At 41.6% G+C, this 27,944-nt stretch overlaps 1 protein-coding gene across 2 annotated transcripts in view; it reads left to right on the top strand.

The window, feature by feature from the left end:
* LOC112252844 (gamma-aminobutyric acid receptor subunit pi) overlaps positions 1–27,230 on the top strand; it is a 64,484-nt gene extending 37,254 nt beyond the window's left edge. Inside the window, exons 3-11 of one of the 2 annotated variants that reach the window (XM_024424508.2) lie at positions 11,325–11,437; positions 12,833–12,900; positions 13,066–13,283; positions 16,824–16,906; positions 20,903–21,040; positions 21,388–21,540; positions 23,497–23,687; positions 23,794–23,891; positions 24,008–24,178. In XM_024424508.2, the coding sequence (XP_024280276.1) occupies positions 11,325–11,437; positions 12,833–12,900; positions 13,066–13,283; positions 16,824–16,906; positions 20,903–21,040; positions 21,388–21,540; positions 23,497–23,687; positions 23,794–23,891; positions 24,008–24,044 (1,099 nt within the window). In that variant the 3' untranslated portion in view covers positions 24,045–24,178. Of the gene's footprint in view, positions 1–11,324; positions 11,438–12,832; positions 12,901–13,065; positions 13,284–16,823; positions 16,907–20,902; positions 21,041–21,387; positions 21,541–23,496; positions 23,688–23,793; positions 23,892–24,007 lie in introns of both variants that reach the window. The other variant, XM_024424507.2, reaches the window with a different exon arrangement.
* Positions 27,231–27,944: the final 714 nt, after the last annotated feature.

Here is a 27,944-nt window from a genome sequence, read left to right as displayed (position 1 = left end):
TGCTCTCTAGCAAACTTCAGACGGGCCTGGACATGTACTGGCTCAAGCAGGGGGACACGTCTGGCACTGCAGGATTTGAGTCCCTGGCGGCGTAGTGTGCTACTGATGGTAGGCTTTGTTACTTTGGTCCCAGCTCTCTGCAGGTCATTCACTAGGTCCCCCCGTGTGTTTCTGGGATTTTTGCTCACCGTTCTTGTGATCATTTTGACCCCACGGGGTGAGATCTTGCGTGGAGCCCCAGATCGAGGGAGGTTATCAGTGGTCTTGTATGTCTTCCATTTCCTAATAATTGCTCCCACAGTTGATTTCTTCCTTTGACAGCTCTTTGGTCTTGGCCATAGTGGAGTTTGGAGTGTGACTGTTTGAGGTTGTGGACAGGTGTCTTTTATACTGATAACAAGTTCAAACAGGTGCCATTAATACAGGTAACGAGTGGAGGACAGAGGAGCCTCTTAAAGAAGTTGTTACAGGTCTGTGAGAGCCAGAAATCTTTCTTGTTTGTAGGTGACCATATACTTATTTTCCACCATAATTTGCAAATAAATTCATAAAAATTCCTACAATGTTATTTTCTGGATTGTTTTTTCTCATTTTGTCTATCATAGTTGAAGTGTACATATGATGAAAGTTACAGGCCTCTCTCATCTTTTTAAGTGGGAGAACTTGCACAATTGGTGGCTGACTAAATACTTTTTTGCCCCACTGTACATTGTGAAAGCTCTTAACAGGATTGGAACCCTTTTTTCTATTTTTGCCTTAAATGACACACCCAAATCTAACTGCCTGTTGCTCAGGACCTGAAGCAAGGATATTAATGTTCTTGATACCATTCGAAAGGAAACTCTTTGGAGCGAACCCGTAGAGGTTAAAGTTACAATGTTTCCGTTAGACCGCCTTTCATAACATCACACATGATACGACATAATCATTGTTTGGATTCCCACCGACCATTTCCCACATTCTTTATGTTTAGAAATATTGTTTCATTATCCACTTTTGGATGTTGAATTTCTTTGGGCAAGAGTCTTTCTATACCACTCAGACATTCCATTTTTGGATACTGCAAAGGCAAGAGAGAGAGAAAGTTTACTTCTTTATTGGGGGTGTCTTGCTAATTGCCTATAATTTCCACCTGTTGTCTAATCCATTTGCACAACAGCATGTGAAATGTATTGTCAATCAGTGTTGCTTCCTAAGTGGACAGTTTGATTTCACAGAAGTGTGATTGACTTGGAGTTACATTGTGTTGTTTAAGTGTTCTCTTTATTTTTTTGAGCTGTGTACTAGGCCAAACACGTAGAAAATATGACATAGAAAAAAGAACATAGACAACCCACCCCAACTCACGCCCTGACCAACCTAACACAAAGACATAAAAAATATACTAAGGTCAGAACGTGACAGTATGTTCCAATAATGCTGGAAAGGACCAGCAGCCCAGCACTATTATATCAGTCATGCTGCGTTCGTAACCAAGTGGGAAGTGGGTATTTACCACATATGACTGGGAAAAATGCACTTGGATGGCCCAGCAATTGATAATTAACTAGTGGGAAACTCATCTATCATCCCTGAGCCCCGACTTCTCCCACATGCAGACCTCTGACGTCACCTACTACGGAAATACCTTAATAACATTATTCTCTGCAGTTATAGGGCAATTCCAATCATTTTCATTGTCTCCAGCACAATACCAGTGTATTACATATGTGAAAATGACGCATTTATAGGTTTTGTATAAAAAATAATACGCTAAAAAGTTCTACCCGATAACATTATGAAAAGTTAAAACATATTTAAAAAACTGTGATTTTTTTAACACTGAGATTCACGGCGACGTAGGGAGCAAAAAAATATCCTCCCTTACCTTTAATCCTACCATGTGATGTCACAGAGTATACATTTTTTGGACCTTCTTATATTTATAACCGCAGATCATCGAAACATGCAGTTGGAACATACAGTGCCTTCAGAAAGCATTCATACCCCTTGACTTATTCCACATTTTGTTTTACAGCCTGAATTCAAAATTGATTAAATATCTTTTTTTTTTCCATCTACACATAATACCCCAAAATGAAAACAGTGAAACGTGGTTTTAGACATTTTTACTCCTGAACGTATTTAGGCTTTCCACATTTCAGCTTTTCATTTTTTATTAATTTGTAAAATATTAGAAAAACATAATTCCACTTTGACATTATGGCGTATTGTGTGTAGGCCACACAACAAAATGTGGAAAAAGTCAAGGGGTGTGAATACTTTCTGAAGGCACTATAAGTAGTTCTTCCTGTAAAAGTTGCATCATACTGCAGCATACCTTGCGGGCTGCCTCAGAATTCTATGGCACGTTATTTAATTGTCAGCCGTTGTTGCCATTAATGCTAGTTATTGCTAGTTTGACCACCAGAGGGCATCTTTGAGAGTCTTTAATATTGGCTGTACTAGAGAATTTAAAACCTTTTTTGTAAGAACAGAGTGTATGGGATTCATTTTAAGAGATTTAGCTGAATTAATTTGATTAATATTATGGTGTTTCTATTCCATGAAAAATGTAAAACATAACCAGGGTTGGCGCTGTACAACGTGACCGGTTGGGAGTAGGCTACAGTACTAAAAGCAAAATAATGTTAACATTTCCACACCCTAATTGTAGTCTAACCAATGCCCAAACAAAGATTCAGTGAAAATAAAAATAAAATTGATTTATCAAGACCAGTCCCCTTGCTTGTCTCAGAGTAGAGCGAAACAGTGCTGACCACACGCCGGTAGGCTATTGCTTCAAATCCTATTGCTTATAACTTCTATATGCTTTAAATGCCACAATTTCACAAATAATTGAACACACACAATTCTTAAAACTGTAATGCTTTAAAATGTTATAATTTCTGCCCTCTGAATTCATATTCATTATTTAAATAGGCCCATGTGCACCTTGATATTGGGGGTATGCCATGCGGCCGTGCCTAACGGGGAAAGGGGGTGCGCCATGCGGCCGTGCCTAATGGGGAAAGGGGGGATGGAGCCGGTTGGGCGCAACCCAGGCGACATGGCGATGCGGGGATCCAAGCTTGAGCGAGAGCCGAAGCCACCCTCCCGCCCCAGAACCCCGCGCTGAGGGAAGGGAGAAGTAGAGGGCGTGGGCCCCCTACCCTACCTAGTCCTCAGAGAGTCATAGATACTCCCACCGTTTACCCGTGTTTTATTGGTCTGTTTCGTTTGATGACCCTTCGATCTGCACATGTTAGATGGCCCTCCGACCTGCAACCATTCTCTACGGTTATATATGTGTTCCCTTTCTTGCGGTGTATCTTATTGCCCATTTTACTATTGTCCTGAGCTTATAGATCGAGTCAATCCTTCATCAGATGAACTGCGACATGGTGGCTAAAGCGATTTAATTCATGAATGCATTTGAACGTTTTTAGTATTGTGATAGTGAAGAGCAAAATTCCTCTCAAGAGAATTAACATTACAGTTACACCAACTGGTAGGCTTATCACACAATTGTGCAAAATGCTAAGAGAACTGGTGAAGAATGTTACCCCTCTACATACACATTTCGTTACCGGAATCTCTAAATGAAAATACTGGCAGATCCATAAAATTGCCTTGTACAGTAGTAGGTATAATTCAATTTAGAGGGTTCTAAATTAATATCTAAGGGGCTTTTATATCATTTTTAAAAATGTGTATGTTTATTAAGTAGTCTTGCTTGTCTCAGAGCAGCGCGAAACAATGCTGAAATAGTTGACCACACACGAGTAGGCTATTGCTTGTTGGGGTGGATTTTCAAACAGTAGCCGGCTCTCGGAACTCATTAACACGCGTTGCTGTGTGTGCTTTGAGATATTTAGTGACACTACAAATGTGAATTCATATTTACAAAACAATTTACCAAACAAAACACTAGGCAAGTCAGTTAAGAAAAATTCTTATTTACAATGACGGCCTACCCCGGCAAAACCCAGATGACGCTGGGCCAATTGTGCTCCACCCCATGGGACTCCCAATCACAGATGTGATACAGCCTAGGGACTGTAGTGATGCCTCTTGCATTGAGATGCAGTGCATTAGTCTGCTGCACCACTTGGGAGCCATGACCAATATATATATATATATACTTTTTCCAGAACATTAACCATGTGTGTCCTCTTGTTTGTACTGTTCTGTAGTTTCTACCCAATGATTTGTCAGACAAACAAAGAAATTTGCGTCCTGCAGGCCCAGGATGGATCAAAGCTGGCGAGAGTATTTTTACAATTATTTTATTAACGAAAGCATAAAGATGTTGATGAAGAAACCACATTTTCCTCGAGATCCATCCCAGTTGGTTTTCTGTGGAACCATGCCTTTTTTCGGTGCGGCCTGTTGTCCAGCCCTTCGTCCACTGATCTCCATGGATGGTTGTCGGCATAGTTGTGTGCTCTGCAAAAACATATTCACATTTTTAGTACACAATCATCGATTTTATCACACAGCATGCATACACATTGATAGGCTTTATACATTTTTTAAAGAAAATGTACTAATACCAAAATACCTTTTAGTTTTGGTGATCCTCTCAGCTCCGACTCATTTTCAAGTACTCTGGTGGTTACAGTCCCAACCCTGGAACGGGTAGCACCAAAATAAAAAGATCAATAAATTAAAGACCTACAACACCTACAGTATATCTAAACAAATTTTTTTTTCATCTCTACATGTAGGTCTCCTGATTTAAACCCAATCAAAATTTTGACATCAACTGAAAACATTCATCCTTAATGATACAATTCTCCCCCTACCCTCCTTCTTGGCAAGAGCCTATTGTCCTGCTAATAGCCCATAATGGGTGGATGGACAGCTTATTTTGTATTCCAATGTATTGAACAAATGTATTTATTACAGTCATTTACCATTCTCATTCTCGGACTGGAAAGGTTGTTTGCAGAGTTTTCAATCTCATTTTCAAGTCCTTGTTTAAAAATAACGATATTTTGGAGATGATTTGGTTTTCAAATAACCCGAAAGTGAGCGGTTGTAATCTGAATAAAAGGGAAAAAATCTATTGTCCTGCTGGTAGCCCATCCTAGAAATGTTGTTTGCAGAATTCCCAGCCTGCTACGCTTGTTTTCTCTCCCTGTTTTTTCTGCCCGTCCGTTGCCTGATGCAGAACTCTAGTGCCAGAGGAGATACTCTCAGACCGAAAACGCCTCCATTAATTGCCACAGTTTGGACTACTGATAGATCAGCGTTCTACCTCCCCCTTGTGATAGTGTGGTGCAATGACAGAATGCCACCATCTACCACAAACAGTCAAAGCATAAGCTTGTAACTTTTAATTGAGGAACCACTGTATATGCACACTGGTATGGTGCTGGAGATAATGAATATGAGTTTGAAAAGTGACAAAATTGTGCTTTAAATGTAACAACAAAATATTATTTATAAAATATAATATAATATATAGAATCTATAATATGGTATATCTATAATATGGTTTTTGATCTCTATTAATTGTTTACAAGCATGAAAGCTGTACTTTTAGATTATGGTTGATGCAGCTTGTTGGCCATTAACCAATATGCATTTCTCAATGAGTTCAAAGCCCATGAATGTATCCAACTGGTATTTATGACTTCACAACTGGGAAATTCACACCTGCCACTTGGTTATGAATGCAGCAGGACTGTTGCCTTACTGTGTCAGGTGATGAAGCAGTAGGCAGGCAGGTGTGCCAGGTCTGTCAGAATGCATGCTGAGATTTCTCACTACACAGAGCAAATCAAATCAAATCAAATTTTATTTGTCACATACACATGGTTAGCAGATGTTAATGCGAGTGTAGCGAAATGCTTGTGCTTCTAGTTCCGACAATGCAGTAATAACGAACAAGTAATCTAACTAACAATTCCAAAAAACTACTGTCTTATACACAGTGTAAGGGGATAAAGAATATGTACATAAGGATATATGAATGAGTGATGGTACAGAGCAGCATAGGCAAGATACAGTAGATGATATCGAGTACAGTATATACATATGAGATGAGTATGTAAACCAAGTGGCATAGTTAAAGTGGCTAGTGATACATGTATTACATAAGGATGCAGTCGATGATATAGAGTACAGTATCTACGTATGCATATGAGATGAATAATGTAGGGTAACATTATATAAGGTAGCATTGTTTAAAGTGGCTAGTGATATATTTACATCATTTCCCATCAATTCCCATTATTAAAGTGGCTGGAGTAGAGTCAGTGTCATTGACAGTGTGTTGGCAGTAGCCACTCAATGTTAGTGGTGGCTGTTTAACAGTCTGATGGCCTTGAGATAGAAGCTGTTTTTCAGTCTCTCGGTCCCAGCTTTGATGCACCTGTACTGACCTCGCCTTCTGGATGACAGCGGGGTGAACAGGCAGTGGCTCGGGTGGTTGATGTCCTTGATGATCTTTATGGCCTTCCTGTAGCATCGGGTGGTGTAGGTGTCCTGGAGGGCAGGTAGTTTTGCCCCGGTGATGCGTTGTGCAGACCTCACTACCCTCTGGAGAGCCTTACGGTTGAGGGCGGTGCAGTTGCCATACCAGGCGGTGATACAGCCCGCCAGGATGCTCTCGATTGTGCATCTGTAGAAGTTTGTGAGTGCTTTTGGTGACAAGCCGAATTTCTTCAGCCTCCTGAGGTTGAAGAGGCGCTGCTGCGCCTTCCTCACGATGCTGTCTGTGTGAGTGGACCAATTCAGTTTGTCTGTGATGTGTATGCCGAGGAACTTAAAACTTGCTACCCTCTCCACTACTGTTCCATCGATGTGGATGGGGGGGTGTTCCTTCTGCTGTTTCCTGAAGTCCACAATCATCTCCTTAGTTTTGTTGACGTTGAGTGTGAGGTTATTTTCCTGACACCACACTCCGAGGGCCCTCACCTCCTCCCTGTAGGCCGTCTCGTCGTTGTTGGTAATCAAGCCTACCACTGTTGTGTCGTCCGCAAACTTGATGATTGAGGCTTTCATGTAAGGAAAAGAGCTGGACTGGTGTATTGTATTTTTTATTTACCTTTTTCACAAACAATATAGCGGATGATTGAGTAGATAAAATGCCCACTAGTACCATTGTATGCTGCTGGTTCTGTGTTGGTACACAGTCAGAAAAAAACGTTGTTTCTAGAACCTAAAAAGGGGTCTTCTGCTTTCTCCATAGGAGAACCCTTTGAATAACTATTTTTGGTTCCAGGTAGAACCCTACTTGGAACCAAAAAAGGTTCTACGTGGAACCAAAAAGGGTTATCGTATATGGACAGCCGAAGAATCCTTTTGGAGTATTAACCTTTGATTCTCCAGACTATCCCTTGGGGGCCTTCAAAGGTCCACTTCTCTGTATACAATGTCAGAGCTCACAGGATGAAGCCAAAGACTGTTTGGCAAGTAGGAGAGAGAATGCTTCCTCCAGTGTTTCTATAGTGTAGACATTTGTACTAGATGTCGACCGATTATGATTTTTCAACGCCGATACCGATTATTGGAGGACCAAAAAAGCCGATACCGATTAATCGGCCGATTTTTAACAAAAACGTATTTGTAATCATGACAATTACAACAATACTGAATAAACACTTATTTTAACTTAATATAATACATCAATAAAATCAATTTAGCCTCAAGTAAATAATGAAACATGTTCAATTTGGTTTAAATAATGCAAAAACAAAGTGTTGGAGAAGAAAGTAAAAGTGCAATATGTGCCATGTAAGAAAGCTAACGTTTCAGTTCCTTGCTCAGAACATGAGAACATATGAACGCTGGTGGTTCCTTTTAACATGAGTCTTCAATATTCCCAGGTAAGAAGTTTTAGGTTGTAGTTATAATTATAGGACTATTATAGGACTATTTCCCTCTATACCATTTGTATTTCAATAACCTTTGACTATTGGATGTTCTTATAGACACTTTAGTATTGCCAGTATAACAGTATAGCTTCCGTCCCTCTCCTCACTCCTCCCTGGGCTCGAACCAGCAACACAAAGACAACAGCCACCATCGAAGCAGCGTTACCCATGCAGAGCGAGGAGAACAACTACTAGAAGGCTCAGAGCGAGTGACATTTGAAAAGCTATTAGCGCGCACTAACTAGCTAGCCATTTCACTTTGGTTACACCAGCCTCATCTCAGGAGTTGACAGGCTTGAAGTCATAAACAGCGCAATGCTTGACGCACAACCAACGAAGAGCTGCTGGCAAAATGCACGAAAGTGCTGTTTGAATGAATGTTTACGCGCCTGCTTCTGCCTACCACCGCTCAGTCAGATACTTAGATACTTATATGCTTGTATGCTCAGTCAAATTATATGCAACGCTAGATAATATCTAGTAATATCATCAACCATGTGTAGTTAACTAGTGATTATGATTGATTGTTTTTTATAAGATAAGTTTAATGCTAGCTAGCAACTTACCTTGGCTTACTGCATTTGCGTAAGAGGCAGTCAGTCTCCTTGTGGAGTGCAATGAGAGAGAGGCAGGTCGTTATTGCGTTGGACTAGTTAACTGTAGGGTTGCAAGATCGGTCATTCCGATTACTGAGCCAGGCGGTAGTGGGATTCTTTCACTCAGTCTGCCTGCCTTCCTCCCCTCAAAGGGATTGAAATTGGGTCTGAAATAGGTTATAGGTTTGGTGGGGAATAAATCTAATGGGAGAACAATTTTATGATTTTGTGATTTGTATGATCTCATAATGTTGATGTGGACTCTAGAGGATTTCTAGGATTAGTCATCATGAGCATTTTTCTCATTGTACAGACAGAACCTTTCGCATGCACTTTCTCTTTTTGTCTTCCTGTGTTTCTTTCTCTCCCCATCTCACTCCAAAGTAATAGATCCCAGCAGACTACAACGAGTGTACAACCCATTAAGAACACCTTCCTAATATTGAGTTGTACCTCCAGCCCTTTTGCCCTCAGAAAAGCCTCAATTCATTGGGACATGGACTCTACATGTTGTCGAACGCATTCATTCCACAGGGATGCCGGCCCATGTTCACTCCAATGCTTCCCAAAGTTGATACCAGACCTCAGGATAAGACCCAGATGCAGACAGTTCGAAGAAACAAACGTTGATTACAAAAACAGGGGGCAGGCAGAGGTCAGTAATCCAGAGCAGAGTCCGAAAGGTACAGAACGGCAGGCAGGCTCAGGGTCAGGGCAGGCAGAATGGTCAAAACTGGAAAAACTAGAAGACAGGGACTAGACATAAAAACAGGAGTACAGGAAAAATGCTGGTAGGCTTGACGAGACAAGAAGAACTGGCAACGGACAAACAGAAAACACAGTATAAATGCACAGGGGATAACGGGCGACACCTGGAAGGAGTGGAGACAAGCACAAGATAGGTGAAACAGATCAGGGTGTGACGGTTGAGTCATGTTGACTGGATGTACTTTGGATGGTGGACCATTCTTGATACACACAGGAAACTTGAGTGTGGAAAAACCCAGCAGCGTTGCAGTTCTTGACACAAACTGGTGAGCCTGGCACCTACTGCCATACCCTGTTCAAAGGCCCTTACTGTAAATATTGTGTCTTGCCCATTCACCCTCTGAATAGCACACATACACAATCCATGTCTCAATTGTCTCAAGGCCTAAAAATCCTTCTTTAACCTGTCTCCTCCATTTCATTTACACTGACTGAAGTGGATTTAACAAGTGACATCAATAAGGAATCATAGCTTTCACCATTGATTCACCTGGTCAGTCTGTGTCATGTTTTGTGCAGTCAGTGTATATGCTGCTGCTGCTTCAATGGACTCACCCCTGACACTGGTGGCAGTGTTTTGATGTGAGCTCCTATAGATGCCAAGCTCACCCACACTGGGGTGTGTGTGTGTGTGTGTGTGTGTGTGTTGTGTGTGTGTGTGTGTGTGTGTGTGTGTGTGTGTGTGTGTGTGTGTGTGTGACTGTGAGTGCGTGTGTGTGCATTAGAGAGAGAGTGTGTGCATGTGTGTGTGTAGGTATGGGTCATTCGAGGTGACCCAGTTTCATAATGAAGGGCCCTGTCACAAACATGGCTTTTCCTTTCCAGGTCTGGAGTGAAGCCTGCCTGTCATACACATTCCTGGAAGGGTTCCATCAATACTTTGCTCACGGACTCCTGTAAACGATTTTTGACATGGTCAGGTAGAACAAGTCTCGGGTGTTATGAGTGAATGTGAATGATGTGCTCCTCCTGTCTTGCCGATTTAAAAAAAAAGTCACTCTTAAAGTCATTCTTATTTAAAGACGGTCCTGAATGCATTTGAGTTCATCTCGATTCATGACGTGTCTTTGCATTGTTAGAATATGGCTGACACGTCAGTCTGAGAGTTGTGTAGGGAATTTGATTACTACAAGCTAAAGCACACTTTAAAAAAGTCAATTACTAGAGGCTTTTAAAGCTAGTTAAGATCCCTTTTAACTTACAAACAGTCCAGTCTTCTCAGATAGTGTCAAACGCTACTGCCATTACAAGTCACTGTCTTTCTGTATGCATTCATCAAGTTTTATGTGAACCTCTGAAACTGTGGCAGTGTTGAAAAGTCTACAAATGGACTTTAAATTCAGCACAGCAACAAATGCTCTTTGGACTTCAACCTTGCTTGAACAGATAATTAACTCTAGTGACTGAAAATGAGTGGCTGTTGACTGTGAGCACAATTAGGGCACATACATCCCTGCTAGCGTATGGGGATGAATGTACTGTATCTGCCTACTACACTTGGCCTAATCTGCTTTCCTTCAATGGTCATTACATTGCTAACTAAGCTCCAGGGCTTCATCAATTTGCGAGCATATTTAGATTCCAGATTGTTTTGCACAAACGGACAGCACTACCACGGGGGAAGGTGCTTGAATGTATTCTACAGTGTTCTTCTCCCCTCAATCCCTGGTGAAATAATCATCTCCCTACAACGCTACATGCCTTTAAGGGGAACAATCATTGGAAGTGCATATGGAAGCTGTTCTGAGCTCAGGAGAGTCAAGCGTGTAGAGGAAGATGGGGAAGATTGCTGATGATGGAATGTTTCAAGTTTTCTGACCCAGTTGGGATCGAAGTAAACCAATTATGAAAAATGAGTTTTGTTCTTTTCTCCCTTTTCATTCCAAATTGTTTGCAGGCCTATTAATCTGGTGCTTCTCTTGCCACAGCTTATGTTATTCAGAAAGTACCGTTGAGCTCAACGGGCTAAGCACAGAGATAGGATAGTCAGGCTGAATAGCAGGAACCATTTGATATCCACTGAGGATAAATGCACTGAGGGGAAGGACACTAAATTATTGAATTTGTTCTTTTGCCGTTCTTTTCTTCTCCTCAGGATGTTAGAGAACTCGCTGCTCAGCGCTGAAGTGAAAGAGGGAGAGATTCTGCCTCCCACCATTCAGAAGCTGATGAAAGGATACAACAAGTACCTCAGGCCTTTTTTTGACAGTAAGGGAAATTGCACACATCCCTGGAAAATGAGATGAGGCTCAAAGGAGCTGTTTGTGTGTGTGTATGTGTGTGTGTGTGTGTGTGTGTGTGTCTGCTCGCGTGCGTCAGTGTGCATTTGTGCACATGTTTTTTTTGTTGTCTGTGTGATTGTGTGGCTTACCATATTCCCATATTCATTTCAATATTACCATATTTTGGCTAAGCATAAATCTCCCCGAGCTTTTACCTGGCAGATGGAAGCGATCTCATTCCCAATGCATAGCCCAGTATGTGAATGACCAACATTCGCTTTTACTAAATACTAATAAATACATGATACAAAACACATTAACACAGATGGTGATTTGATTCATAGGGCTAGGCTATTAATATCAAGAGTACGCACCTGACAAAGTATGTTATTTGTCTGAGCAGACACAATTCCCACGCATACTCGGTGAGACTTCCTAATATGGAATCCGTACATGCAGTGTAACCCCCGAGACATAAAGGTATTGTGGCCTTTGATCCTCCGCACAGTGTTTGTAGTTCTCACAAATCCCTTGTCAGTTTCATTGTTGCTGCTTCAGAGAATCCCTCTAAATGTGCCTAATGTTTGATTAGTGATCGCTGAGACTGAACCGAATCAGAGCAAATGTAATTAGCAGAGATGAGTGCACTCCTGATTGCCATGAACCCCACACAAGAGGTCAGCTTCCTGGAAAGGATGGAAATGCACACACATAAATACAAACACACGTACACATTCTCTCTCTCTCTACAGAGTCCTCAGTGAGCTTGGTATGCACGCAAGTATTTATTTATTTGGATTCCAATTAGCTGTTACAATCACACCCACTTCTCTTCCTGGGGTCCAGACTTACCCCCATGCGTGCATACATACATACATGCAGGGTTACACATGCACAAAAGTTAGGCGACCGTGTTTTTTGGCAACCAAAAGCAGAAATAATACAGTGTTATACAGTACAAGAATGAGAGTGGGTAAGTGAAAGAAAGAGAGGGAACGAGAGAGGGGGAAAAGAGGAGCATTCTTATATGTGTGGGGCTGCATGCGACACTTGCTGTTGCCACTGATGTGAAGTATTCAGCAATACATTTCTTAAATGTGCTTCTTTTATTTTTCTTGAGGCATTTTGAATAACACTACTTTCGTTTTACTTTTATGATTCCTCACGGTGTTCTGAATCCACTCTTTCTCTTTCATGTCTCCTTCAGTTTCCCTTGTTCTTTCTTTCTCTCTTTCTGTCCCTCCCTCTCTGTGTTGAGTACAATTCAGTATACTTTATTGACACGGAAAGTAAAGCAAGGACATCTCTCTCTCTCTCTATCTGTTATCCTCCTCCTTCCCCTCTCACCCTTTCTCTGTGTGTCTATCTCTCATCTCTGTAGATGGGCCAGTGACTGTGGGCATGAGTTTGGACATTGCCAGCATTGACACCATATCAGAGATCAACATGGTGAGACAACTTCCTGTGTCATATGGCACATTGTACATTGTGATAATAAAATACATATTACATTCCAGTATGTTTATTATGTTACATAATCCGTGTTTAGACTTGAAGTTGTAATGTTATTGCAGTACAACTGCAATATGGTGACCTTTGGAAATTGAACTTTAGGACTACACGGCCACTATCTTCCTGCGTCAGCGCTGGACAGACGAGCGCCTGGTGTTTGAGGGTAACAAGAGCCTGAGTCTGGACGGCAGGCTGGTGGAGCTGCTCTGGGTACCAGACACCTTCATTGTAGACTCCAAAAAGTCCTTCCTCCATGACATCACTGTGGAGAACAGACTGATCAGGATCTTCCCCAATGGAACGGTGCTCTACGCCCTGAGGTGGGAGAAACACATATACACACACGAATGCATGCAAGTGTGCGCACAGGGATGCACACACACACACACAGACACACACACAGACACACACACAGACACACACAGACACACACACACACACACACACACACACACACACACACACACACACACACACACACACACACACACACACACACACACACACACACACACACACACACACACAGATGGATCCAACAATGCAAATCCTTGAACTATTGGAATTAGATAAGTCCCTTTTTCATTTATTCTATTTTTTTTACCAGGCAGGTCAATTAAGAACAATGATTTGTTTACACTGGGTTGCGTTCAGTACGACAGAGCTGTATACAACGTTGAATTCAACGGAAACAGCACTGTACTGAACAATAAGTTGAAAAACGTTGTGATTATGGTGGCCCAGATGGCAGATACATTCAGCAGTTTTGTGATTTTAGATGGTCAAACCCATATTGATCAGGCCACACCTCACCGTACCAACCAAGCAGGAGCAAATGTACCTCAAAGGAAATGTGTTATTCAGTACAAACCATCATGCAACAAGGCAAACATTGAAGCGAACTGAACGCACCCCAGTTGGGGAGGTGCTGAATGAACAGCATGTCTCTGCTTCTGCTTATTAGCACACCTTGAATTTTCTATAGGGGTAAAGGAGTATAGGTGCTGTCTGTGGTGCTGACTTGTTTAGACTGGTAGGCTTCTGTTTATTGATTCACAACCCACACACAATGATACACTGCATTGTTCTGTATCATGTGAGTGAGCACATACAGTACCAGTCCAAAGTTTGGACACACCTACTCATTCAAGGGTTTTTCTTATTTTTACAATTTTCTACATTGTACAAAATATATTTTAGATTATTCAAGGTAGCTACCCTTTGCCTTGATGACAGATTTGCACAGTCTTGGCAGTCTCTCAACCAACTTCACCTGGAATGCTTTTCCAACAGTCTTGAAGGAGTTCCCACATATGCTGAGCACATGTTGGATGCTTTTCCTTCACTCTGCGGTCCAACTCATCCCAAACCATCTCAATTGGGTTGAGGTCAGGTGATTGTGGAGGCCAGGTCATCTAATGCAGCACTCCATCACACTCCTTCTTGGTCAAATAGTCCTTACATAGCCTGGAGGTCTGTTGGGTCATTGAAAAACCTGTTGAAAAACAAATGATAGTCCTACTAAGCGCAAACCAGATGGGATGGTGTATCGCTGCAGAATGCTCTAGTAGCAATGCTGGTTAAGTGTGCCTTGAATTCTCAATAAGTCACAGACAGTGTCACCAGCAAAGCACCATCACACCTCCTCCTCCATGCTTCACGGTGGAAACCACACATGCGGAGATCATGCGTTCACCTACTCTGCGTCTCACAAAGACACGGCGGTTGGAACCAAAAATCTCACATTTGGACTCATCAGAAAAAAGGACAGATTTACACCAGTCTAATGGGGCGGCAGGTAGCCTAGTGGTTAGAGTGTTGAGCCAGTAACCGAAAGGTTGCTAGATCAAATCCCCAAGCTACCAAAGTGACAATCTGGCATTCTGTCCCTGACAGTTAGCCCACTGTTCCTAGGCTGTCATTGTAAATAAAAATGTGTTCTTACCTGACTTGCCAGGTTAAATAAAAAATGAATGTCCATCTTATTATTGGTGTCCTTTAGTTAGTGGTTTCTTTGCAACAATTCGACCATGAAGGCCTGATTCACGCAGTCTCCTCTGAACAGTTGATGTTGAGATGTGTCAGTTACTTGAACTCTGTGAAGGATTTCTTTGGTCTGCAATCTGAAGTACAGTTAACTCTAATGAACTCATCCTCTGCAGCAGAGGTCATTCTGGGTCTTCCTTTCCTGTGGCGGCACTCATGAGAGCCAGCTTCATCATAGCACTTGATGGCTTTTGCGACTGCACTTAAAGAAACTTTGGAGGTTCTTCAAATATTCCAGATTTACTGACCTTCATGTCGTAAAGTAATGATGGACTGTCGTTTCTCTTTGCTTATTTGAGTTGTTCTTGCCATAGTAAGGACTTTGTCTTTTACCAAATAGGGATATCTGTATACAACTCCTACCTTGTCACAACACGACTGATTGGCTCAAACGCATTAAGAAGGAAAGAAATTCCACAAATTAACATTTAACAAGGCACACTTGTTAATTGAAATCCATTCCAGGTGACTACCCCATGAAGCTGGTTGAGAGAATGCCAAGAGTGTGCAAAGCTGTCATCAAGGCAAATGGTGGCTACTTTGAAGAATCTAAAATTTGTATAACACATTTTTGGTTACTACATGATTCCATGTGTGTTATTTCATAGTTTTGATGTCTTCACTATTATTCTACAATGTAGAAAATAATAAAATAAAGAAAGACCCTTCAATGAGTAGGTGTGTCCAAACTTTTGACTGGTACAGTATGTGTATGGTTAATTTCATGCCAATCTATCTAGACGTGTGAGCTTTACTTTTGCTTATATTTGTACAGTGTGCATGGCATATGCGTGTGACTGCATGTGTGTTTGTAACATCAAATATCCACCACCATATTTTACAGTAAGTATGGGGTTATTTTCTGCTTATGCATTGTCATTTGGATGCCAAACCCACCAGTGGTGGGCTTGGCGTTCGAAATGAACCCCATTGAAAACCTGTGGTTTGAATTGAAGAGTGCAGTCCCTACGCACAGACCAAGGATATCAAGGATCCCGAAGGAATGGTCTAACACCACTCCCAATGTGTTCTCCAACTCATAAAACATTTTAGAAAATGTCTCAGTGCCATTATCCATGCAAGGCAAAGAATTGAAATGTATTGAAGACAGGGTGTCAATAATTTTGACCCCTACCTATTGGAGAAAAAAACGTATACAAGTGTTTCTTATTATTATTTCTCTGAATAATTGTTTTAGTGTAAATAATATCACTTCCCCATTTCTTTAACCATATATGTAGCTCAGTATTTGAATGATTTATTTTAGTCCTTTTTGCTCATCTTTATCAAGGGTGTCAATCATTTCGGACACCACCGTATGTGATCATATCTCAATGTAATCAAGGCATGAAATTAATGTTATTTTTAAATAACCCCCCCTCCCCCCGACCACCCACCAACTCCGACAAAAACCAGCCCACGGCTGAATCTAGTTGCCTACCCCTGGTAGAATCATGAAGGTATTTTCCATATATGGATGCCCACTGCCCGGGGACATGGGTCTGTCAGAGAGGAGCTGTGTGCAGAGGTGGAAGTGCCAGGGAAGACAGAGGGCACGATAAGGGGGGCAGGAGGAGAGCAAGGAAGAGGTGTTAGAGAGTGAAAGAGGGTTCTATAGGGAAAGGGTTCAATGAGATATCAGAAAAACGAAGGTTAGGATTGCGGAGAGGCCAGGGACAGAAACAGTTGTAGTAGTGCTTTCAGAAGTAGGCCAGAAGAAATACATGGGTAAACACTGAGGTGGTTCTGCAAAGGGGGGGGAAGAAACCTTTGAGGTTGACAACTGACCTGCGTTTTGCTTCTCATCTCTCCAGGATAACCACCACTGTGGCCTGCAACATGGACCTGACCAAGTACCCCATGGACAAGCAGACCTGCACTCTGCAACTGGAGAGCTGTAAGATTTCACTTCAGATGAACCTCTACAGCTAAACAGCAACATGTGGCTGTCTAATAATAATAATAATTTATTCATCTTCTAAAGTGCTTTTCATTACAGAGAGAATCTCAAAGCACTTGAAAAAGCAACATTTTTAAAAATAAAACAGCTATATGACAGAGTAGGTCTGGACTACGATTTTCAGCCAAGAGTTGAACGTTTTGAGTGTTTGAAGCCTCCATCAGACGGAGCAACAGTCAAGAGGGAACCATATGGCTTGAGGAGAGGGTGTATATGGTCAACACAGTTCCATCTCCATTCAAGGTGTCTCACCGGTGCCTCGCCGTCCCCGCCGTCTGACTGCGACTTCTCTGTAGTTGTTGACTCTCTCTGGTCTTTTAAAACGAGATTACGTTTTTGAGCTCTCCGCACACTCAGGATAATGATGAAAGCCAGCTTAAGACATGACTTTAGAGGAAATCTCCTGAGCAATGAAATTATCACTGCCAGCGATGAGAGTGTAGAAACAACAACAAATAGACTGGTGTATTTGAATCAAATCAAAACACACTAGCGAGCTAGTACTGCTACCAAGCTAGCTAGTTAGTGAGCAGGGGTGTGTACATGTGTAGGTGTCCTTTCCCCATTTATTGTATTTCCCAAAGCTGCCTGTAACTCATGGAAACAGGGAGAGTGTCTGCCCCCGTCGGCCCAGCTTCTTATCCTTAGCTGGCCCCAAAACCCTCTTCACGCTAGTCACCAGCCCTCACCAGCCATCCACATATTGGGATCACGCCTGTCTTGTCTCTGATACAGCCTCAGCCCTAGCTGGAGCTCTGTGTTACATAAGCTCAAAACCGCAGGGAGCCAGCAAGGGAGGAACGCAAAGGGTTTAGAGCAGAAGTCTCTCTTTTTCCATTCATTTCTCTCTTCCTCGCTCTCTCTCTCTCTCTCTCTCTCTCTCTCTGTCTCTCCCTCTCTCGCTTCATCCTTCTCTTTCTCTCCCACTCTATCTCTCTCCCTCCCTCTTCCTCGCTCGCCTCCACAACCTTTAATGACAGCAAGTCGTGCTAAGCTATAGCCAAATCGCTGCCAAAGCAACACTTCGAACGTCATGTCAGCATCAAACTCAACCAGAGGGAGCTCCTGTCCCACTCATCCCACTCAATACATGTCGAGGTAAGTCAAGGATTTTCCCCTTTACATTACTGCCAGGTTAAACATATACTGTGCATCCCAGACTCCCACAGCCTTGCTTCAGCAGCACACTGAATAGAGCTAGACTGTGAGGTTTAATTATTTTGAATGTGCTGCCAAAAATTGAACATTGCTCCCCGCTCGTCCTCGCTCCCCAGCCCACACTTTATTTCCAACAAGGACGTTTAAAGAGAAGACGAGCACCAGGTGTTTAGATAGATATGGCGGAGACATATTTTAGTGGCTACTGACAGCAGAAAAGGCCTGGAGTCGGGAAGACATTCACAGCCAGGTTTGATTGTTGCTTAATGATGAGACCACGCTCACCACAGTGGAGGATACTGTAGCGAGATTTGGTTTTGAAGATTTTAAAAGTCTCTATGCAGCCATTTTTAAGATGCACTCATCTCAGTGTCTCAGTGAGCAGGATATTTTAAGAGGCAAAAGCTTTAATCTCTCCAGGCTGCAGTGCAGTACACTTTTCAGGCTTCAGAGCACCTTAAGACAGCCCCTTAATTTCTTAATGTAATCATTCCCGCGCTATTGCACAGGACCACGGCCTCCGGCACACGCTTCATACCCAATTTGCACATTGCCCTGACCCGGCAGTCACAAATATCATGAGTTCCGCAATTCGTTAGTTATAGAGAAAACACAACAACACTGAAAAAGATACAACAAGAGATCCTCATCGGCTTCAATGTCTCTTGTTACTTTTCGTCAGGGTGCTCTGCATTACATTTAAACACACTTTCCTCAATAACTTATGACTCCCTGGACTTTCACACATGTTGTGTCTCTCGGGAGATGGTGAGAGGGTAGAGTAAGAGCCATAATATAATGAGTGTTTAATGTAATGAAGCACACAGGAAATGGGGATTCTGTGTGTCCCAGTTTAATGGAGATTTCTTCTCCTCCAGTCACAGCCGCGTCGTAGGGCATCTTATTCTACGTCTCCCTCTGCAGGTCAATTACTAAACTACGTCTCATAATGAATCTCCAAAGGCAAGGTTGACGTGGGGATAGAAAACGTGTATTTCGGAGCAGACCTGGGTTCAACTGTTTGCTTTAGCCCGTCTGAAGTGCCAGGTGGTTGGGCTTTGAACTTTTGAGACTTTTCTGTATCGGAGTTGTCGCCATATTGCCAGGAAGAAATGTTGATCCTATATAGCTTGTGGCTTTATTCCTTATAAATGTATGCCAATTAAAGTAAACAGCTTGTTCTAAAACGTGTCAGCAATAAATACTATTGAAGGGAATTAAGTTGCCCTCCTGAACCTTCTTTCAAGGTTTCAGTACAAATTGAGTAAGCACTTTACAACAAATATTTATGTGCACTGTTATAACGTGTTACTGTGAGCTCTTCTAAATCCTATGTAGGATGGACTGTAGGATTATGCAGTGGTGCAAAGTAGTCAAGTAAAAATAATTCCAAGTACTACTTAAGTAGTTTTTGGGGGTATCTGTACTTTACTACTTATCCTTTTGACAACTTTTTACTTTTACTTCATGACATTCCTAAAGAAAGAATGTCTTTTTTACTCCATACATTTTCCCCGACACCCAAAAGAACTCATTACATTTGGACAGGAAATTTGAAAGCACTTATCAAGAGAACATCCCTACTGCCTCTGATCTGGCGGACTCACTAGAGACAAATGCTTTGTTTGTAAATCATGTCTGAGTGTTGGAGTGAGCCCCTGGCTTCCATCAATAAAAACAAAATTGTGCCATCGGATTTGCTTTTAATTGGTTTAGACTTTTACTCTTGATACTATAAAGGGCACACGGCGAGACACAGATGCAGACACAGGAGGAAGATGGTTTGAGTCTTGATATTTATTAAACAATCCAAAAAGGGTAGGCAAGGGAATGGTCGTGGACAGGCAAAAGGTCAAAACCAGTTGAGAGTCCAGGAGGTACAGAGTGGAATGCAGGCTCGAGGTCAGGCAGGCACGGAGTCCAGAAAACAGGCAAGGGTCAAAAACTGGGAGGACTAGCAAAAGAGAATAGAAGCAGGAGTACGGGAAAACCGCTGGTTTACTTGAAAGGCATACAAGACAAACTGGCACAGAGAGACAGGAAACACAGGGATATATACACCAGGGAAATAAGCGACACCTGGAGGGGGGTGGAGACAATCACAAGACAGGTGAAACAGATCAGGGCGTGACAGATACTTAAGTACATTTTAGACTTTTACTCAAGTAGTATTTTACTGGGTAACTTGAGTCATTTTCTATGAAGGTATCTTTACTTTTACTCAAGTATGACAAGTGGGTACTTTTTCCACCACTGAGATTATGTAAGGTCGTGAAATATGTATGAATCACCTGCTGGGGTGTTAGGCAGGAAGGAAACTTAAAGCAGTGATGTCCTCATTGCCGCTCTTTCCTTCTGGCCTTCTTTTGCCCTGCATTTGCATTAGCATTTCCTATTCAGTCTTACTGTCACAGTTCTTCACAATGAGCAATGGAGGGCTGTTGCTCTACGTTACTTATTTAATAAAGCATATTTAATAAAAAGTAGTTTGAATAAAACATGAACATTGTGAAGCTTGCTTGTGGCTGTCGCACACTTACAGCTCAGTGACCAGCTAACCTTTATTCATTATTTTATAGAGGGTAGTTTGTATTTTAGATGCTTAAGTAGTACATTGGTATGTGTGATAAAGTGCTATTTCAAAACATATAGCCACTTAGTGCAATAGACCCCCATTACCTATCTTGCTGTCTTTGACTTGACATCACCTTTCTTCTCTTCTTCTCTCTTCTTCTCTCTCTTTCTCTCTCTCTCTCTCTATATATATATATACAGGGGGCTACAACATCAATGATGTGATGTTCTACTGGACCAGAGGGAATGAGTCGGTCAGTGGTTTGGATACGCTGCGTCTGGCTCAGTACACAGTAGAGGACCACTACACATCTGCGTCTGAGGCCATCTATGAAACAGGTTCAACTTTCACGTCCTACCTTTTAACATTATCCTTTCACACATATACTACCGTTTGGCTACTGTTTAGTTTTAGTCTTTTGTGACAGATGAAACATTAGCGTGCGTGACACATTTACTTAGGGGTACCTAAAAGGATATTTATCAGCATGAAGCTTTTGGCAATTATGGGCATGACAAGCCAACTCAACATAAATTATAATCGACCTATAAATGTTAGCCACGTTCATCTTTTAAAATTGATGGTTGGTAGTAAATGGAAACTTTCAGGAAACTTTTGGGTTCTACTTGCACACTTGTTCTCATGTCTCTGTGCTGTCATCTCGCTATGTTTCTCTCTCTCACAGGCCACTACCCCAAGCTGATCTTCCACTTTGAGCTGAAGAGAAGCATCCTGTACTTCATCCTGGAGACGTACGTTCCCTCCAGCCTGCTGGTGGTCCTCTCCTGGGTCTCTTTTTGGATCAGCCAGTCTTCCGTCCCCGCAAGGATCTGTATCGGTAAACCACTGCCCCTCAAACCAGGGAGTACACCCACCAAGCAGACGCCTTACCTTAAGAATTCGGAGTTAATGCCTTAACTTCAACATGGAATGATACAGAGAAGTAACCAAACACTTGAAACAATTTCTAAATTTTGACGTTTGAGAAACATGGAGGAATGTCTAATTCTGACGGGAGACTGTAAGAGCGTGTTGTTTTGAACCTAAAATACACTACAAGTTTTAAAAAATGTCCTGCATTGCAGGAAAGTTATCCTGCAAAAAGGGTGATCAAATTGAGATCCTTCATCTGTAGAATCCAGGCAGATAGAGAAAACAGACTGTTCCACAAGTGCCTCATACTCCTGTTAGCTTACCTTCACATAACTGTAATATTATTTATACATCTAGCCTGATGTACATTGAAAAATATAGAATCGTAACATGTAAAGTGTTGGTCCCATGTTTCATGAGCTAAAATAAAAGATCCCAGATATTTTCCATATACACAAAAAAACATATTTCTCTCAAATTTTGTGCACAAATTTGTTTACATCCCTGTTAGTGAGCATTTTTCCAATGCCACAGATGTTTTGAGGGAGCATGCAATTAGCTTGCTGACTGCAGGAATGTCCACCATAGCTGTTGCCAGATAATTTAATGTTAATTTCTCTACCATAAGCCACCTCCAAGTTTGTTTTAGCATGTCCAACCTCCCTCACAACCGCAGACCACATGTAACCACAGCAGCACAGGACCCGCCACGCCAGCCCAGGACCCACACATCTGGCTTCTTCACCTGCGGGATCGTCTGAGACCAGCCACCCGGACAGCTGATGAAACTATGGGTTTGCCAACCGAGAAAGTTCTGCACAAACTGTTAGAAACCATCTCAGGGAAGCTCATCTACGCGCTCGTCGTCCTCACCAGGGTTTTGACCTGACTGCAGTTCGGCATCGTAACCAGCTTCAGTGGGCAAATCTCACCTTCGATGGCCCCACTGGCACGCTAGAGAAGTATGCTCTTCACGGATGAATCTGTTTCATATGTACCGGGCAGATGGTAGACAGCGTGTATGGCATTGTGTGGGCGAGCGGTTTGCTGATGTCAACGTTGTGAATAGAGTGCCCCATGGTGGCAGTGGGGTTATAGTATGGGCAAGCATAAGCTACGGACAACGAACACAATTGCATTTTATCGATGGAAATTTGAATGCACAGAGATACCGTTACGAGATCCTGAGGCCCATTGTCGTGCCATTCATCCGCCGCCATCACATCATGTTTCAGCATGATAATGCACCGGCCCCATGTTGCACGGAGCTGTGCACAATACCTGGAAGCTGAAAATGTCCCAGTTCTTCCATGGCCTGCATACTCACCAGACATGTCCCCCATTGAGCTTTTTTGGGATGCTCTGGATCAACGTGTACGACAGCGCGTTCCAGTTCCCGCCAATATCCAGCAACTTAGCACAGCCATTGAAGTGGAGTGGGACAGCATTCCATAGTCCACAATCAAAAGCAAAATCAACTAAATGTGAATGATATTTGTGAGGAAAATTATGGTCACACCAGATGATGAGTCATTTTCTGATCCATGCCACTACTTTTTTTTAAGGTACCGTATCTGTGACCAACAGATGCATATCTGTATTCCCAGTCATGTGAAACCCATAGATTAGAGCCTAATTAATTTATTTCAATTGACTGATTTTCCTTACAAACTGTAATTCAGGAAAATCTTTGAAATTGCTGCATGTTGCGTTTATATTTTTGCTCAATGTATTGATGTCAGGTAAGTCAACTCAAGCTGAATTCTACATGTGTGGAGTGACTAGAGATGTAGTCCATCATTAAGCCCTAGGGGTTGTGTTGTTATATGTGAATGGAAATGAAAACTCCAGGACACTGGACATCTTGATGATTTCAAACATTTAATGAATCATCCAGCCATTGTGTTGTGTATTGTGACAGGAGTGACCACGGTTCTGACCATGACCACGTTGATGATGGGTGCCAGGACGTCCCTGCCCAACGCCAACTGTTTCATCAAAGCCATCGACGTGTACCTGGGCATCTGCTTCAGCTTCATCTTTGGAGCCCTGATCGAGTACGCCGTGGCCCACTTCTGCACCCTTAACCATCCCGACGCCAACATTGTCATGGTGAGGCCTTCAGTGTTGTTAACGTCAGTCGTGCGGTTATTGTTGTCGTTTTCATCATCATTAGCATTACCATAATTTACATGACCGTGATCATTGTCATCATCAGCGTTATTACTGTGGTCATCGTTGTCGTCATCCTCATCATTATCAGAGTCATCATCTTCATCACCTTTGCCATGTTTCGTCTGCTCGTACTGTATGGATGTAAGTATCTCTGCCATTTTTGGGGTTTATTTCAGATGAAAGCATTAGTTGATTGGGGCGACTCTACAATCCTCTTCTCACTGTCACTCTCGCTCTCTCTCCCTCCCCTCCTCCAGTACGGTCACCAGATGGGAGGCTTTGACGAGGAGATGAACGGCATGGTCACCACCATCGCCGCTGAAAACAACAGAGCCAAGAGGCGTAAGGAGAAAGCTGCTTCAGATGAGGCGGCCTTAGCGCCCACAGCTGAGCTGGAACTTTACCCCTCCAGCCCCACTGGCAGTGAGCCCAAGCCTGAGGCCCCTGAGGAGCCCCCCAACCGCTGCCTCATTGTCCTGGTCCTCCTCCGCAAGGTCCTGCGCAGAGCTGCAAACTGTTGCCATGTGGAGAATCCCCACTTAATAGACAATTACTCCAGGATGACCTTCCCCCTGTCCTTTGTATTCGTCAACCTCCTCTATTGGACATACTACCTGTACTTGTAATCACAGGGGTGTGGGAGTGTGTTTGGGTATGTTTCTGTCTGTGATTCATTCATGTGTTTTTTTTCTCAAACAATGCACATTTTTACATTCATGTCATGAGTGAGGCATAGTGTACAGTCAACATCCTTAGGAGAATAAAATGTCCGTGCCACATTTATTATACCTTATTTAGCTCATTACTGCTTTCATAATTGATTGATTTCCTTGTTGTTATTTTATTCTCACCTGCTGTTGGTCATAGACGAGGATCTTAATATGAGCCAGTTTTCTACAGCAGGAAAATGATCCTGCAGCAACATGCAATGTGAATTATTATATGGACTATAATTAATGAGTTTTCTTGTAGGGGTTGATACATTTTTCATTACGGCAAATCAAGTGTGAAATTTTAAAGTACAAATGTCAAACTTTAGAAGCCTTTTTAAACCTTGAATACTCTCTCTCTCTTTGTCTCTCAAAACAATTTCAATGTAAGTTGCTTTACTGGCATGAGAAACATTATGTTTTTACATTGCCAAAGAAAGTCAAATGGATAATAAACAAAAGTGAAATAAACATAAGAAATGACCAGTAAACATTACACTCACAAAAGTTCCAAAAGAATAGAGACATTTCACTCTCTCTTTTTCTCTCTCTCATCCCCCCGCTACCATTTCCCCTCTCACTTTATTACCATTATATATCCAGTAGCATTGGCTCTCTCCACCACATTATGGAAATTGACTCAAAGGCACCTATAAACCATGTTATTTAATTTGTCCTCATACTATTCTGTTTCCAGTATGTTTTACAAGGGACACAACTGCCAGCACCTTAACTGGAATAATGCGGGAATAATGCGGGAATAATGCAGGAATAATGCAATAGAATGGTGTGGATATACAGCACCTAGTGGACGCACCGAGTAACAGTGATATATGCAGTATTGTTTCATTGGAGCTGGTAGATAATATTTTCCGCTGTGCTTTGTGATACATGCCATCTTAATCGTAACGCTAGCACCTTGTATTAGATGTTTTAGGAAATTTTAAATAGAGGTGAAACCACTACTGTATTTTAACAGGAAGTCATCATCAATCATCGGTTCATCATCCAGGAAGCTTTGCATGTTCAACTAACATGCAAAGCTTCCTCCCTCAATCTTTTGTCAATGTCCTGTTGTGTATTGTGAGTGATGATGAATGTCATATATATTGTCATATATAATGTTTTCACATATAAGTAATAACCAAAGGACCAAAGAATTCAATTTGATTTGTAATCCTTCATGGTTCCCTTTAGACTTTGTTGCGTACATTTTGAAATGATTCATCCTTAGTTCCCATTGCTGCGTGGAAAATCCTCCATCGAAGGTAATAGCATGCTATATCAGCATGCAAAAGGAACACAGCAACATTCCATAGTCCTGTGCAGACAGACACAGTCTCACAATCGATGCATGTTTGTTTATATCCTAAATATTAAGTGCATTTTTCTGTTACAATGCTTTCACCCATTTCCGTAAAGCCATTGACAAGCAGGTTGTCCAGAGCATAGAATAACAACATAATGATTTGTTTCATGATTATGATATTGATCATAGTAATGCATTCTCGTAATGAATGTGCACAATGGAAGTTTATATTTGAAATAATTCACCATAATGCAGCATTAACATTTGTGTTAATCTCATTTTCGCCATAAGGGTTTTCTTCTAGCCTTCTCTTTTTCTAAAACGCAATCCAATGAATTTGCTCTGCCAAGCATGGTCTTGTTCAGTGCAATAGAATGAAATATCAAATACAGTATCTTTGATAATGAGCTAACTAAACTACTGATGAAAATAGAAAAATTGAAAAAAAATGATTTCGGTTTTGTTTTGCACGGTTACCAATGATAACTTTATTTTGCTTTCTGTTTCTTTGGGGAAGATAAGTGTTGATTGTAATGCGATACAAATGGAGGCTATCTAAAAATCTTATATTATAGAGAACTGCCCTCAATTATACTATCACTGCGGACCAAACTTAGATGTTACTTACATTGAATGTACACTTACATTGAACTTACTACAGTTTTGATACAAAATGCTTCCCTATGTTGCTAGAGCAACTTTATAAGAACAGTTTGATCTTCTCTTAGAATCTGGTCTATGGTAAAGAAGAAAAATGTGCACTGAACTAATATATATGTAGATCAGTGCTAAATCATACAGTCTATGTCACATGGGCATTGTGTTGGGTCACCTGAATTCCCCTACGCTACTGTAGCCAGTGCCAAAACGGAGCAAAATAATCCACTAAATCAAACCACTAAGGAAATATTCCCTTTGTTTCACGAGAATCCCACAAATTCCCATTTCCAATAACCATTTACTGTGGATTCGCAACAAATGTGTTTGCTATTTAATAATGTTGTCAAGTGAGCCCCTCTTTTTGGACTCGACTCAATCTCTCCTCTCCCAAGACGTAACTACATAATTAGTGATCTGTTTTTCTGCAGTGAATGGACACAGTATTGGACAAATACCCGCAATGGCAGGACACATGATACACAGGACACAAGTCCAGGTACTGCAAGGCCAAGCAACCAACCTGACCAATGAGAGTGTACTATACGACATTCCCTCCCCTACCCACTTGCCTCTGACAGACTGATTGGCCAACGTTGGAGAAGCCTATTTTCCTAAAATTTTCAAGGTGATGTTGTGTTATTGACATCAATGTTCTAGGGACATCTTCCTGTAAAATGTGTTCATACTGTAACATTTGAATGTAGACATTTTGTTCGCTGAAATTGTTGTAAATAGATAGTTATACTTTGCATGTTTATTTGATGTTTCAATATTGACTAATGTAATAAAATAAACTGCCTAAAATTGTGTAAGAGTATCTCATCAAAATATTTTCGGGAAGTACTGTATTGGGAATATATAGCTCTAGTAAGCATGTTAATGAGTTTTCTCCAGAAAGTAAACTTTCAAGAGCACAGGAGGATTTTCCTCTCAGTGTTCAGAAGTCAAAGCTGTTTGGGCAGACTGACACGAGGAATAAATACAAAGTGAATAACGATAGAATTAGGATTAGGGTGGAATAACAATAACGAGTAAAAATAACATGGCTATTTACAGGGAGTACCAGTTACAATTGGAAATGCAGGGGTACGAGGTAATTGAGGCAGTTGCTGTATGTACAGTACTCATTCAAGGGTTTTTCTTTATTTTTACATTTTTTACATTGTAGAATAATAGTGAAGACATCAAAACTATGAAATAACATATATGGAATCATGTAGTAACCAAAGAAGTCTTAAACAAATCAAAATGTATTTTATAGTTTAGATTCTTCAAGGTAACCAATCTTTGCCTTCATGACAGCTTTTCACACTCTTGGAAACCAGTTTCATGAGGAATGCCTTTCCAGCTTTGAAGGTGTTCCCACATATGCTGAGCACATGTTGGCTGCTTTTCTTTCAAAAAAAAGAAACGTCCTCTCACTGTCAACTGCGTTTATTTTCAGCAAACTTCACATGTGTAAATATTTGTATGAACATAACAAGATTCAACAACTGAGACATAAACTGAACAGGT

The sequence above is a fragment of the Oncorhynchus tshawytscha genome, linkage group LG06 (genome assembly GCF_018296145.1).
Source record: "Oncorhynchus tshawytscha isolate Ot180627B linkage group LG06, Otsh_v2.0, whole genome shotgun sequence".
Classification (NCBI taxonomy): Eukaryota; Metazoa; Chordata; class Actinopteri; order Salmoniformes; family Salmonidae; genus Oncorhynchus; species Oncorhynchus tshawytscha.
Note: the sequence above shows the minus strand (reverse complement) of the source record. Positions and strands in the feature narration are given on the sequence as shown.